This window comes from Miniopterus schreibersii (assembly GCF_964146895.1).
Source record: "Miniopterus schreibersii genome assembly, chromosome: 16".
NCBI classification, from domain to species: domain Eukaryota; kingdom Metazoa; phylum Chordata; class Mammalia; order Chiroptera; family Miniopteridae; genus Miniopterus; species Miniopterus schreibersii.
In genome coordinates this window covers 13851610-13867305 of record NC_138116.1, presented here as the reverse complement: position 1 = coordinate 13867305, position 15696 = coordinate 13851610, and the positions used below count along the sequence as shown (strand labels likewise).

At 41.9% G+C, this 15696-nt stretch overlaps 1 protein-coding gene across 1 annotated transcript in view; it reads right to left on the bottom strand.

Annotated features, from left to right (window-relative positions):
- Positions 1 to 515: 515 nt before the first annotated feature.
- Positions 516 to 15696, bottom strand: part of TEX14 (testis expressed 14, intercellular bridge forming factor) — a 71437-nt gene continuing 56256 nt past the window's right edge. The window contains exons 23-33 of the mRNA XM_081161814.1: positions 15532 to 15594; positions 14925 to 15052; positions 14119 to 14309; positions 12861 to 12957; positions 11679 to 11753; positions 8956 to 9033; positions 8064 to 8160; positions 5227 to 5319; positions 3165 to 3271; positions 1875 to 1926; positions 516 to 951 (exon numbers count right to left, since the gene is read on the bottom strand). Of these exons, the coding sequence (XP_081017940.1) occupies positions 915 to 951; positions 1875 to 1926; positions 3165 to 3271; positions 5227 to 5319; positions 8064 to 8160; positions 8956 to 9033; positions 11679 to 11753; positions 12861 to 12957; positions 14119 to 14309; positions 14925 to 15052; positions 15532 to 15594 (1018 nt within the window). The 3' untranslated portion in view covers positions 516 to 914. The remainder of the gene's footprint in view (positions 952 to 1874; positions 1927 to 3164; positions 3272 to 5226; positions 5320 to 8063; positions 8161 to 8955; positions 9034 to 11678; positions 11754 to 12860; positions 12958 to 14118; positions 14310 to 14924; positions 15053 to 15531; positions 15595 to 15696) is intronic.

The window sequence follows — 15696 nt, the reverse complement described above, 5'->3', positions numbered from 1 at the left end:
TTTGGTCGTGGGAAGCTGAGTTAGTTCCTATCTGATGGCTTCTGTTTTCTTTGTGAGATTGGAGGTGAAGTCATCTGTTGAATGTTAATGGGAAGTGAAGGATGGAAGTTTGAAATAAGAGCTGCTGAGAATGGGCGAAGGAGCATACTAAAGAAACACAGGGGGACTGCCACGTGCAGGAAAAGGATTCATTTATATAAACTACCCGGCACAAATACATGCTCCATAACCGATAAACACTAACTACCGATATTATTATGGTTAACATTTGCCACTATTACATAGTCACTGGCCAGATAGAAGAGTCTACTCTGCCAGACCTGTAGGCAAAAGGTTACAAACCTTTTGTGTAGGATTTGTAGCCTTTATGAATACTAATAAATAATGCTACAATATCCTAACTCATCATTTATCATGATATATCTTCTATTAGCCCATAACAGAAATTGAAGCCTCTCTGGGTGGTGGTTTCTCTCCCAATAACTAAAATAAACACATCTTACACAACTGAAAGTCAACTGGTATTAAAAGTAAACATTTTATTATATAACAGAAGTAAAAGTTTTCAAAAATCTGTGTCAACAAAACCAAAGCTATTCTGGGCACAATGAGAAATTTTTATGATCAAAAATACTACCTTTCACTTTTCAGAAATCTAACTGAAAACAAATTATTACAACCACTGTGCTGAAATAAAAGCTTAAAATACAGCTCCGAAAAACAGAAACAAAAACAAATGGTTACATATGCTATAAACAGGCAGGGCCAAATCTTTCTGTCTATTACGGCAGCTGAACAAAGTGTGAGTTACGGAACCATTACCCTGATGGTGACTGAAGGAGACTAGGAAGAAGGGAGCTCACAAGCAGGATATTCAAACTCAGGCCAGGAGTCCATCTATGATCCAGTTCCAGTTAGTCTGACAAGTCACTCTGATCCAGCACGATTATCCTGTATGCATGTTTTTTAAAAAACAAAAAAGGGAGTTTTGAGTTGGCATGTACATTTTTAAAAAAATATATGTTTTTATTGATTTTTAGAGAGAGAGGAAGGGAGAGAAAAAAGGGAGAGAGAGAAACATCACTCGGCTGCCTCCTGCACGCCCCCTACTGGGGATCAAGCCTGCAAACCAGGCACATGCCCTGACTGGGAATCAAACCATCAACCTTTTGGTACACAGGAAGACAACCAACTGAGCCACACCAGCCAGGGCAGCATGTACACTTTTAAAAGACACAAGAGCCCAGCTGGCATGGCTCAGTGGTTGAGCATCTACCTATGAACCAAGAGGTCCCGGTTTGATTCCTGGTCAGAGCACATGCCCAGGTTTCAGGCTCGCAGCCAACTGATGTGATGTCCCTCTCATCAATGTTTCTATCTCTCTACCCTTCTCCCTTCCTCTCTCTTTAAAATCAATAGAACATATTAAAAATTTTTTTAAAAAGAAGACACAAAAACAGCCTCTTTTTATGTAACTGAATTCAAGGGAAAGGGATTCTGATTTTTAAAAAATTTTTATTAAATTTATTGGAGTAACATTGATTAATAATATTTTTTTATTTTTATAATCAAGGGAGATGGGCTCAACTAAGGTATCGTGGAAATGCAAAATGACTGCAAAGCAACTGATAGCACCTTCTGTAGTTCCTCCATCTAAAACTGTTCTTTTCTAACTACTGATTACTTAACCAAAGTTAGTGTTTGCTTTATCTTACGTTTTATTAAGTATAAACATTAACATTTTTAAAACTGAGCAACTTTGAAGTCAAGTCTGTCATTAATGTTTATCAAGATGCTGATAAATGTTTATAAAGTCTGCCTGTGTTGTCTAGAAATAGTGAACTTTGACCTACGGACATCTAATATCTCATTACCTGGAAGGTTCCGTCCAACTCCGTCGCTTCCAAAAACAAGATTTCAGTTCCTCTTGATGAAATATAGGAGGAAGAAAAACAACCTGATTACTTTCTAGGTCAAAAGGTACCAGTATTCAGAAGTCACATTACTGCTCTCTAGTTGAAGATGAACTGTTTTACCTAGAATCTTTCTAAAAACAGTTCATGGGTTTTCTCTTCTAACATTCTGCAGTTCCCTGTCATAGCTATGGACACTATCTATGATGCTAACTCACAAAGCCCCTCCATTATATTCTCAGTGAATTCAGTACTAGCCAAATGCTCACACACCTGGGCTTTCTCCCAGTCAGGGTCCTGGAGGAAACAGAATGCCACCCCAGGCCCTTCGATGAAGTTCTTACTTAGAGAAGTGTAGTCAGAATTGAGGCAGCAAACAAAGGATGGCAAAGCATCCCATGACTAGCAACAGTGGGAAGCCATTATTACTACTAAGTCTGAAAGGACTGGAGGGTGGAAGTAGGGACAAGACAGTTACTGGAACCCAGTGAGAGCTGGACCTGGGAAGAATGGGCTGTGTTTACGGAGGGATACCTCTTATAGGCAGAGGTAACGTGCTGAATTAGGCAGGCAGGGGAAGTAATACCCCAACCGCTCTCGTGCCCTCTGATATGCTGGTGCCTCCCACTGGCCAACAGGAAGCCAGCTGGCCTTCAGGAAGCCCAGGAGATGCCGGGTTAATGGCCTGGGGCACAAAGCAGGGCAGAGGCAGAAGAATGAGAATGGGCCGGAGAAGGATGAGAGGGATTCCTGATGACCTGAAAGAGTTCATGTCTCTTCCTGAGTAGAAGGAATTTAAAAACAGGAGGGTGTCATTTGTAAATGAATCTTAAAGCTCTACCAAACTGTTTTGAAATTAAGATTAATTTATACCTTTCACATTACTTGCAGACTCCATTTAAATTCTACAATTTATGATTTCTTATTGGATTCTGCAGCCTCTGTGTGAGCTAAATTTAGAACTCTTTTGAAGGCACTAGACAGTTAGAAGCAAAACATCTTTCTAGGCAATGTGCGAGATAAGAATGATGAGACTGGCCGAAGCCTTGCTTTAGAAATGAAATTCAATGTTGTTACTGTTTTGTGATGAAGACATGATTGGCAATTAACAGAAATCCCTGGCTGCGCTATGGGGGAAATGTGTACAAGGATTATGTACAGCATCTGGGGAACACTTCTAAATAACTTTGATGTCCATCAAAGCCCAAGGACTCCAAGCTACACTATCAAGGATTATTCATCCATCCATACCTTCTTTAGAAGTCCCTAAAAAGCTCTCTGATGTCTTCTCTGGCTTCATGCCTTCTTCCTCTCTTCTCTTCTTCTCACCAACTTCTCGATCCTTGGTATTTGTCTCCCTTCAATAACAATGATTTTTGGTATCAAAACATATGCACAATGGCCAGGGCAAGAGGACTGTGCTCCAAAGGAAACATAATAATAGCTAGCACGAATGGAGTGTTCCCTATGGGCCAGGCATCGCTTCAAGTACTATAATGTATATTAACTCAGTTTTCATCACAACTATGTAAGGTAGTTACCACTACCATCCCCATTAAGTGATGAGGAAACTGACACACAAAGAAGTTAAATTACATGCCTAGTAAGCCCCAAGAGCTGGGATCCAACCCAGGTGGTCTGTCTCAGACTCTGCTCTCAATCACTAGGTTATATTGTCCCAAAGAAAAAGAAGGCATTTCACTTATGTTGTCATTGGTGTTCTTTTACAGCCACCACTTTATTACATCTTCCTTTCCTGAATCTCTCTGAAATGAAATATCTAAAGTATCTAACAACTTTTGTCAAACTAGTAAGCAGAAACTTTCTCTCCCACTCAACTATAAGCTCTTAAGGGCAGAGACGTCTTATCCCTCTGCATCTCTAGGCCCTAGCACAGCACTTGGCTTGTGGCCAAAGCTCCACAGACGCTGGCTGAACCAAACTGGCACTGTTCAAAGATTTCTCTTCTGTTTTCACTTGCTGGATATTCAAAACAAATATGTAAATGAGAGAGAAAATAAAGCCTGGGGGGGGTAAAAAGGACTTTTTCATCCTAGCCTCTCATCACTAACAGAATCATAGGCTCTAGAGTCTGTCCGGAGGAGGCCTTCAGGTTATCTTCTGCTCTGTCCAAATGCCCCGGACCAGAGTCATCCAGCCTGTGCTTGAGAGGGAGGAGCTGTTTTCTCTGCCAGAGAGCTATGGCTATGAGAAAGTTTATGCTTTACTGAATAAAAATCCCTTACTCTGCAGTCTCTAGTCACTAGCTCTGTCCTTTGGGGCAGAAGACAGTAAGCTGACTCTCTTTACTTTACGATATTTCAGGTGTCAGGGCAGCTATCAAATTCTCCACTCCATCTGCTCTTCTCAGGCCGAGCCTCCCCAGCTTCTTCAGCTGTTCTCATATGACATGGGTCCTTTCCAGACCTCTGACTGTTTAATGGCCATCCTCTTCTGTTTGCAAATGTCCCTTTTAAAATGTGCCTCCCAGAAAGGAGCCCCATACTGTGTCACAGCAGCATGAGTCATTACCTTGACCTGGTCAATACATTTCTGCTGTTCATCATTCATGCTGCACCGACCTTTATATTTTTATTTTTCATTGACTTTTTTAGCAACTGCATCAAACTGAGGCCTCATGGAGTTGCTGTCTATGCCTTCTTCAGAAAGAATGTCTTGAATTCGTATTATCTCAAGATGCATGTGAAATGCCAGGCATATCAAAATAAGAAACACACATACTCCTCCCTCTCTTCCTCTCTCTCTCAAAAAAATAAAAATAAATAAAAGTAATACATATTTCCTGCCTTCAATGGAATTACAATGAGTAGGATCTTCCAATAAAAAATTCCCCGTTAGGTCAGAACTCTCACATTCCATACTTTGGGATCCAAATGCTCTGCTTCATCTTTGAGGGAAATCTAACATTTCCACCTGTTGAGACCATTTTGAATCCACAGTCTATCACCCATCACATTAGTATTCATTTTAGACTTGTGTTATCTAAAAATTTGATAAGCATACCTTTTTTTATTTAATTCAAATGACTGATGAACATGTTGAAGGTGACAGGGCCAAGATACAGCAATCTTAGAGGCCTCTCTCTATACTGATATCAATCTGTTAATATCTTGAGTACTATGGGTGTTTGGAGGAAGACGGGCAGACGGAAGTCAGGGCTGGCTTATCCACAGCAATGTAATGCCATCACCAGATATTCATTCTCCCAAAAGGTGTTTTTTAAAAACTGAAATCTAGTCCCCCTTCCAGAGAAAGAAGAAAACAATCCCTGGATGGAGAACAATATAATAACCTTGCAGAGCCCTTGGGGAGATCCTGTTGCTCCAAGATGTCCTCAGGTGGCAGCAGCCATCTTTCCAGGTCCTCGTCTAGAGAAGAGTGAGCTCTGCCCAAGGGCAAGAAGAGAATTGAGACCAGTCACTTCCCGTCTCCCTTAACAAGGAGGCACAGCACCTTAGAGTGCGAAAGGACCTTCAAACTTGTGCTTTCACTATACATATAAGAAATGGAGAGCTTGCTAAGATTGTATGCAGAGTTATAGAGGTCACCTAGATCCGATAAATGTGCACAAAATCCTCTTGACAAAAATCTTCGGCACCCATGACATCCCTACCTTCCGAAGTCCAATGCTAGACTATCTCAATTCTTGATCATTAAGTCAGTTTCCACCTGAGGCTAGAACTGTACCCTCTGAGACTAAAGGATGCAGTGTGTGTTTTCAGAAGGCCCACAGAGTTCCACCCATCTGAACAATATCTTCCCCTCTGGCTTGGTGCCAAGGACTGAGATGACGGAGTATCTGTGGGCATCTCTCCTTGCTCGGCCCTTTTGGGAAAGAAAGAGACAACAATAATAGTAGCTACATTTTGACCACGTGCAAAGCACTTTATATAATCAAATGTAACTCGGCCTTCCTGAGCTACTCTTCTTTTGCCTTGAATAATGGCATAGATGTTACTGGAGATGTTTTGGAGATGGAAGGAATGGAGTTACACCACACATTATGGTCAGAAGATTTCTAAAACTTAAAGAACTATATCGTCCTCCCCACCCCACCCCCCGCCTCTTTTTCTTCTCTGTCTCCCCCAAAACCCTCTCCCCACTTCCTCGCAGGTCCCAAGGCTCTTGTCTCCTCTTCCACTTCCCAGACCTTCCCTTACAGGTCTCTCTTTTCCTTTCTTATATAGAATAATTTTGCCCTTGAAGAGTGTGGCAAAAACAAGATTCACTATCTAAAAGCTACTCAAACCACTCTTCTCCCTTGCTGCCTTCTTCTACAGCAGCTAAAAAGTTAAAGGCTCAAATTCCAGTCTCCCTTGTAACTGAAGATGGTCATGCATCCCATTTGCCCAATGAGATATAGTGAGAAAAGCGGCAGAGTCAGCTAGAATAGTCCTTTGCCCCACCCTCTTTTCTCTGCCTGGTGTGTGGACAGTAGTCATCTTACAACCAGGAGGTGACAAGCCTGAAAATAAAGGCCAACATGCTATGCTGTTGCTATAGGTGGCACACCAGGAAGATCAAAAAAGCCTGTCTCTGGTGGCATCTTTGATGCCCTGCCAACCTGTGGGCCTCATCATGTGTGACAAACTCATTTAGGCATGATGGTGGGGTTTTCTATCACTGCAGCTGAAAGAATTCTGCAGGGCTACCTTAAGGATCCACAGGACCAGTAACAGGATGAAGCAAGTGGTCCAAAGACAAATTCAGATCCTGTGTTTCTTTAAAATTCAGATATTCTGTTCATCATGGATTCTTTTGTATTAATTTTGATTTTTAAAAATATTACATTAAAATAGCACTTATCTTGACTCCTGCGTTTTCTGGGGCCTCCTTCAATTTTGTGTACAAGGAGTGTCTTACTCACCTCGCCCTGAATGATAGGACAAGGCAAGAGAAGTCGGGAGGCAAAGGAGATGAGCTGCAGTGGTTTACCTTCCAACACAGGTCAAAGGAGAGCTCCGAATCAGGACGAGAATCAGGCTTCCTGAGGCAACCTTGTGTTTTAAACTGAATTGTCAGATGATTGCCCCCGCTTCCTCCTATTTGGCTAGAAAGATCTAACAATTTCTTTTCCAATGCCTTTAACTAAGATGTCTTGAAAAAGCCAAAACCCATGTTTGCCTAAACAAACCACACAACTTGACAAGAAAAAACCAAACAGCCCTATTAAAAAATGGGCAAAGAAGTTAAATATTTCTCCAAAGAAGATACATAAACGGACATAGAACACATGAAAAGATACTCAGCATTAGTGATGATAAGGGAAATGCAAATCAAAACCACAATGAGATATCACCTCATATCTACTAGGATGGCCACAAAAAAACCCCCACACACAGAAAATAAGTATTGGCAAGAATGTGAAGAAACTGAAACCCTTGTACACTGTTAGTGGGAATGTAAAACAGTGCAGCTGCTGTGGGAGACAGTCTGGTATTTCCTCAAAAAAATTAAAAATAGATTTACCATATGATCCAGCAATACCACTTCAGGGTATAGATCCAGAAGAATGGAAAGCAGGGTGCCTTGAAGAGATATTCATACACCCATGTTCACAGCATTATTCACAACAGTCAAAAGGTGGAAGCAACCCAGTCTCCACTAACGAATGAAAGAATAAACAAAATATGATATACACATACAATGGAATTAAGCCTTAGAAAGTAAGGAAATTCTGACACAGGTGACATGAACAGACCTTGAGAACATTATGCTCAGTTACAAAAGGACAAGTACTATATGATTTCACTTACATGAAGTCATCAAAAGTAGTCAAACTCACAGAAACAGAAAGTAGAATGGTGGTTGCTAGGAACTGAAGGGAGGGGGGCATGGGGAGTTTTTTAATGGGTACAGAGTTTCAGTTTTGCAAGATGGAAAAGTTCTGGAGACTGGTTGCACAGCAGTGTGAATATAATTAACACTAGTGAACTTAAAAATTTTATGTTATATGTATTCTACGACAATTTAAAAAATGTTTTTAAACCTTTTAGGAATAGGGGCTATTAGGATAGTATTGAAAAAGACCATTTTCCCCCTTCTTCTTATTTGTCAATAGAGGAAAAACACTAATACAAACTAATACAGTATTTTAAAACCTTTCAAAAGTCCAGCTTTTTCTGTTACCTCTCTGTGTCTTCTCCTACACACTGAGTTTGTTGGGTCCAAAGTATACTATCTTCTTTTGTACTGTTAGTTTCTTGTTCTTCTAAATGACTCTGATCTAAAAACAGTTGAAAAACTTCACTTTATTTGAACAGCAACAAAATAATTCAAAAAGACTGCCTTAAAATGGAGTGCAAAAAACTTAGGGTTAACAGTGGCCTCTGTATCCTGCAAAGCACTAGTCCCCTCTTCCCAGGAAAGCAGGGGCCAGGTGGCAGTCTGCAGGGTGCCTGTATTCACAGCAGCTGCTTCTGGGGTCTTGGGAGCTCTTCAGTGCCAGGTAAAGCTACAGGAAACCCAGCTTGTGCCAGGGCTCAAGAGAGACAAGGAAGCAGAGGAAGGAAAGGGCACATAAGAGAGGAAGTAAGTGGCCCTGAAAACAAATTGCACAGATTTACTTGAGGACCACCCTGTTCCCACTTGTTAGATATTTCTAGGTTGGAGCCCCAGGGAAAATATTTGGGTGGGGAAGGGTAGTACCCTTTAATGTATGCCAGGCATTTTACACATGCTATCTTGTTCCATCCTGCCAGCAATCCTATGAAGGGAAAAGAACTAACATTTGTTCAGTATCTTACAATGTACCAGGCACTGTGTATGGAGCTATTACGCACATCATGAAGTAGGAATTATCATCCCCATTTTATAGATGAGGATAACTGAGGCTCAGACACATTAAACAGTTGGCCATACAAAAGCGGAGTCAGAAACAGTTGGCCATACAAAAGCAGAGTCAGAATCGAGGTGGTTATGCCTGACCTCAAGGTCTACACTCCCCCAAATGTACCACTGTGCTGCCAAGGACAGCATCCCAGCATGAATCAGATGAGAAAGATCTGGGTAGTTGGCTTACCGTTTGCAGTGATGCCCAGAGGACTTGCTGTGTCCTCACCCAACGCGGTGGACGAGGCCTGCTGCCGCTTCAAGTGTTCTGTCCAATACAAAAGCAGAAGGCAACTTATTTCTTCCTGTTCATGTCACACCATTCTCTAGGGCAGTGGTTCTCAAAAGGGGTCCTCAGACCAGCCACAGTATACCTAACTTGTTAGATATGCAAATTCTCAGGCCTCATACCAGACCCACTAAATCAGAAACCCTGGGGGTGAGGTCCAGCAATCTGTAGTTTAACCAGCTCTCCAGGTGATTCTGATGCCTGATAGCTTGGAAACCACTACTTGAGGACATTCAATCCCATACAATAAAACTAAAATTGATGATGGCAGGTAAGACTTGCAGAGCCCTATGTGGCAGGTATGGTTTCTAACCCACATTAAAATCAATGTTTGCAGTTATTCTCACAACAACCCTATGAGATGGATCACATTATTGTTATTCCTGTTAAAGAGACATGGAAATGAAAGTAAAGAAAGGTTAAGGAGGAATTTACCTAGAATCATAGAGTAAGAGGTAAAAATGGGATTTAAATCCAGGCAGTCTAGCTCTAAGGTTTATGCTCTCAATCTCCATTTTCTAATCTATGTTTGTAACAGCATCAGAACAACCCATAATTTCCTCCATCTCTATTAGACTATTTCATAGTTTTACCTAGTTTATGGGAAAGACAGAAAGCAAAGAATATCTATAACTTCTAGTTCCTAAAGAATTGCTCACTAGACCCAGACAAGCAACTGCTAAGCTCAGCACACTGCATTTGTTAGGTGCTTAGTTTCCTCCAAGTGTTCCCAGAGCAGAGCAGAGCAGAGCAGACAGCTGGGAGGCAGCATAGACAGGAGCCCTGGGCTACCTCACCACATGGCCCTGCTATGTGCAGACACAGGTCTCTCCCTTCCTGCAGGTCAGGATACAGGCCCTACGTGGTAGTTCCTGGGCCATTAAGGGCCCCATAAGATCATTTAATATAATTTGAAATAAAAACCCCACTTCATCCTTGTTAAAAGTAGTCCCTTGTTGATCATAAAGGATCCCCTAGAGTTCTAGAGGACCTCCCCTTTAGGCCCTTGTCAGAAGCCTAGGGCTTTGGATGTGGGCGCTCCAAAAGCACAGGTGTTAGCTCTGGGTCACTCCCCAAAGCGCTCTGGAGGGGAAACAACAGCAGAGTGATGATACAGTATACAATAACCAGATGGGAGCACCTATTATTAGCAGAAACTACCCAAATGCCCTCTGCCTTTTGTCTTTCTGGAAAATTACTGACCCATCTCAAAGTACAGACATCACCTATAAACCTGGCCCAGATAATTCCCCTAAGTAACGTGAAGGGAAGTTTCACAAAGTGCACAGGGATACAACAGTGCCATGAGGCTGGAGCCTGGGAAGAGACCTGGTGACAGCTGCTGAAATGGGTGACTCCACGTGGTGACTGAAGAGAGAAGACAACAGAATCCAGAGGAAAGTTTCACTAAATTCAAACTGCAAAGGAGTCTACAAGTACTGCCTTAATTAAGGCAGGACCAAGGAACAGATGACACCCGAGAAGGACATGTGTGGTGACCTCTACTCTCACGAGCAGCAGTTCTATTGCTGTATTAAGAGCAACTGGAGAGCACTTTGCAAGGACTCCCTAGGGAGTTCCAGAGCAGGAAAGTCGGTGTGGGGGTAGGGCCCTGAGAGAACGACACCCAAATCCTGTGACCTGTATGAACCTGTGGCACCAGGAGAGGGGTGCAGTGAGGTAAGAAGGACCTAGGACTACAGAAAACAAATCTAAGGAAGGTTCTGGCAGCTCTGATCAGCCCCACCCAAGTTCATCAGACCAATGGGGCTCGGCCTTGTGACAGCATAGACTGTAGCTTTCTGTTGAATCACAGCAGGTAGTCCTCATTCACTTTCCTCTTCCTGATGAGACACAAAACCTCTGAGACCCTGAACACCAAAAGGTTCCCCTCAGGAAATTCTCTAGGGGCCGCACACCAAGAATTGAACCAGCAGAGGTCTGACAAGATGTTCCTCTAAGAGTGCAAGTCTGGTGGACCAAGCTCTCAAGAAAAAAGCAGTCAGGTCGTTTCTGGACAAGCAAACCACTTGCCCCAAATGTCTTTGTAGCATTTACTTCCAGCATTAATTCAACTGGGAAAGGCTAGCCAATCAGCTACAACTAAAACTGAGCTGGTATTGCTCAGTCTCTGCCTGAAATGGAAAATTCTGGTCACATTAGGTTTTGTGCCACTGACTTCTCTGCCCTAGGGAAAGTGACTCATCCGCAATGCCAATACCTTCAATACCTCCTGCTAATTGCAAGACTAAAAGAACAGGGTGTCTTGGCCTCAGTAGCCAGACATCACGCCTTCAAGGTATGGCTGGTTTGGTTAGAAAAGGAGATAACAATTCCTTCAATAACAGAAGTTCATCATAATAAACCACTTGTATGTTATTTCCTCTTAGAATCATTACCATGGACCGTCTAAGTAACGACAACAGACATAGGCTAATTATCCTGGCCAGGCTGGTAGTAATCTGAGGTCCATTTTATTGGAAAACTGCCCCTTCCTGAATTCTGTACACTCATATTGCCTTCCACACTATATAGTGCTCAAGCCCAAGGCAAAGAATCATATTGTGGTCAGTGACCACAGCTAACAGGGCCACCGTGTACATTCTGTATTGAACATCCCTTACCAATTTCGTCAAGTAGCTCCTGAGATGGAGGTGGTAGCTTGTCAATGTGTTGCTGCGAGATGGCTTCTACTAGTTCTGAAAAAAGATAAAAGGGAAAATGACTTAACACCCTCCTGGACCTGAAGTGGATTTTCTAGGCTCCCACATGGATGTACCTTAGGATTTCTCAATGATGAAACAAACTAAGGCAGGAAGAAGGCCTCTTCCAATAACAGACCTATTTGAGACCTCCAAATATGTGGATGGCTTTACTCTCCCTTTTACTCCAAACCGTTTCCTGTATCACCCCTATCCCAGGACTGCTTAATCTGTGCCCCGTAATCTGTGCTCCCCATGGATATTTGGGGTAAGTGAAGTACAACTTCTTACTGAAAGGCTGGGGGTCCAATCTGGAACAGGGCTATTGGAGGTATATAGAGGCTCTGAACCAGTCAAAATGAACAAAACATAAAGTAGAAGGCCTTTCTCTGTAGATTTTGAGGCCAGGGCACATAGGAACAATCATCCTTTGGGCCTTCCCCTAAGTGCTCAATTATAACATTAACCAAACTCCCTCAGCATAATCCACAAAATCCTTATACCCCAAAGCGAGATTACAAGAGTTGTACCAAAGGTGCAAGACATTAAAATTAATGTGGCAAAGACAACATGCCTGTGTAAGAGCTGTTAACACATTCATACCTTTGCTTTGGAACTGTCTTCTGAGAAGCTATCCTAAGGAAAGGAGCCGAGGTGCAGACAGACTTCTGCACAGTTCTTCAACATAAGGGCATGGTTAAGCGGGATATGAAGAACGGACTGTGATGCAGCCATTACATATATTTACAAATAATTTTTACTGACAAGAGGAAAGCCTCAAAATATATCATCAAAGAAAAAAAAGCAGGCCAGAGCTGATATACGATATAATCTCAACTATGCTAAAAATGTTTTTTTGTATATTTCCAAAATATAAAAAAGATATGTACCAAAATAGTACAAGAGGTTAAAAAATGGTGGCAGAATTCAATGCTTTTCTTTTTTAAGTTCTTCTTTATTCTCCAAGTTTTCTATAATGAATGTGTCTTTTATAATCGGGGGAAAATAGTTTTGTTTAAATCGAATGCAGCATCAAAGATGAGACTATGGCTCCCTTAAATTGCCTTCCTATTATGAACCTGTATTTTGATAAACACAGGGTACCTCTTGGCAGGCTCCTCTTCTGGGTGGCATGGGATGACGTGTCAGGTGCCTTAGCACTGCTGGAGGAACGAGCCCCAGTACATGTAGATGATCTTTTCTATGAGTAAGACATAAATAAGGTAATTGACACATATATTGAGCTAAAAAGGCCCGTGCAGCTCCATCATTTCCAACATTAAGGCTGTGTATCATTGATAGAAGTAGCCAGGTATCTGTTGATTCCTTCTCATCCCTCCTCGCCTCTGCAGCACTGAGTACTTACCTCTTTGTTACAGTCTTTCTCACTAGGTGGTGAGCTCCTTGGGCACAGGGACTATGCCCTTTATATTCACATTTGGATGCCTAGAAGAGGGCCTGGCACTGTGCCTTGTACTTAGAACCTGCCCAATTAACAGTTTGATGAATGAAAGCATAAAATTCTTTATTGCCCTACTTCAGAGTGAGACCTTTTGTGAATCAAATGCCCAGAGAAGGTAATAGTTGGTTTTTCATTGAAGGCCAAAGCCAGTCATCAATCTGCTACAGAATGGTGAGTCAACAGGTTCTTTTTATCTTGTTTTGAGTGCATAAACATAAGCATTTTATTACTCATGATTCTGGGAGTCAGGGTTCAGGCAGTGCTCAGTAGAAACTGCTCCACATGATGGCAGTTGGGGTAACAATGATTTGGAGGATTCGAGAGGGTTTCATTCACACGTCCAAGGTCCTGGTAGTGGCAGGACAGGCAAAGTTACATTGCAAAGGGATGGAATGATAGGTTCTCAATGCACAGTACCAAGCAAAGAACTTAGTTTTCTTGAAGAGACTACACATGTGAAATATGAGGGAGGAGAGAAGGTAGCACACAATTGACTGTTTTTACTGCAGACTATTCATTCAGGAGTTCAGAGAAGACTCAATATCAATCTGGAACTAACCAGAGGAGGCTTCAAGGAGGAAGCAGAACTCGAGCCTCCTCAAGTGGGTAGGATATGGTTAGAAAGAAAGAACAATGCAGGTGAAGGCAGCATCATAAGCTATGGCAGAGGTTGGCTCTTAGAGAAATTGCCAAACATTATCTCTAGGGAGAAAAAAGGCACAAAAACCCAGGGTCTATCTTACAGTACAGACTCAGAGAGGAGCCCCAGGAAAGCCTGGAGAGGAGCCAACCTACTTCTTGCCCTCTTTGTAAAATGGATGTGGAGAAATTGTGGTACTCTAGACCACTGAGGCCTTTGAGCTAACACCATGGAGTGGAACGCAGAGCTGGCATACTTACGTGATCAGTCCGTCTTGAAGGGAGAGTTCCAGAGAAAGTAAAAAGGGACTCTAGGCTCTTTGCTTTCTCTTGGACAGTTGTAAATTTATCAGATTCCTGACAGCTCCAGCATGAGGAAGACCCTGTTTTCACCTGAAATGTGATGCTTTCAAGGCAGTCTTTATAGCGACTGTCAGTTGAAGAAATTGACTCTGTTGTGGAAAAAAGGGCAGTTAGTGTCTGAATCCTTTATATTATTTAAAAACAAAAACAGAAAACCCCACACAATTCTATACCTATACCAGGGATTTTCCAAATTGTTAATAACGGAAATAATCACTGATTCAAGACACAGCTCCTCAAAGTATAAAAAATGATAGTCTCTAAACTTAGTCATCAAAATAAAGGGAGATTATTTGAAGTACAAATATACTGGAACTAAGGACACCAGAAAGAGGATATTGATGCTGGCTGCATACACTTGCAGGACTCAGAACTATACATGTTTAAGCACAAAGGAATGAAGTTACAAACTCTAGAGAATGCAATGTATTTGCACTAAATTCAATAGTGCTCAGAATACATAGTAGCTTTTGCATTTGCACGTCTGTACCTCTGAAGTAAAAATGCCTCCTATAGCTGCTTAATAACCAACAGTACCACCCCTCCCTGGCCTCCCATGGGCTTATTCCCTTCAGCTTTGGCCCTAAAGAACGCCTCTGCACTGGGAGAAAACACCAGGTCTGCTCCCAAGACCTGGCTTCCCAAAGCAAATGGGGCAGGGGCTCACTCCCTCTTCCAAAACACTTCTCCCTGTGGGTGATTACCTGGGCTGAGCGGAGTGCTGACACTAGTAGGTGCGTGGTTTGTTTTGGGTGTTTTGCATGAGAGTTCCTTAAAACAACCATCTTGTTCATAGGAGATACTAGACAGGTCTTGAATGTCTGTCAATGATCTAAAGAATTAAAAACACACAATAATTGGGAGATGTCTGGAAAAATCAAACAATATATTCCTGAGAGGGACTTTTTAAGGATGCTCTTGACAAAAATCTTTATTTGGCAATAGGTCAGAATTAGAGAATATCTTATATATATATTAAAGAGAATATTAGAGAATATCTTACCAGGAGATACTAACTTTAAATATATCTCAGCAACTAAAAATATACTATGTCCAGAGATGAAAGTAACTTGTGTGGAAACCAAATTTAATCTGTTTACATAAATATGTTTATACCTCAAGTAGAAACATATAGTTGTTATAATTATCATCACTGTCTTTCCTTGACTGTAAGGTGCTAGCAATTTAGATCCCATCTTGGTGACAGAAGAAATAGGCTCACATAAAATGGGAAGAATGCAGATTCTTACAAAGGAAATATTATTCCCCTAAAATGAAAACTTTACACAGGCAATCCTTCAGTGGCCATACATGTCTTTCTCTTTCAGTTCCTTCAGTGACTCCTTTAACGTCTCCTCTTGTTCACCTTCAGGACTGTAAGAGAGAAAGTAAGAAAATTACATGAATTGCCTGTCAGCTGAGTGGACAAAGGTGGTACAAGGGACCAGTGTGAGAAGCAGCAGGAAGGGCACTAAG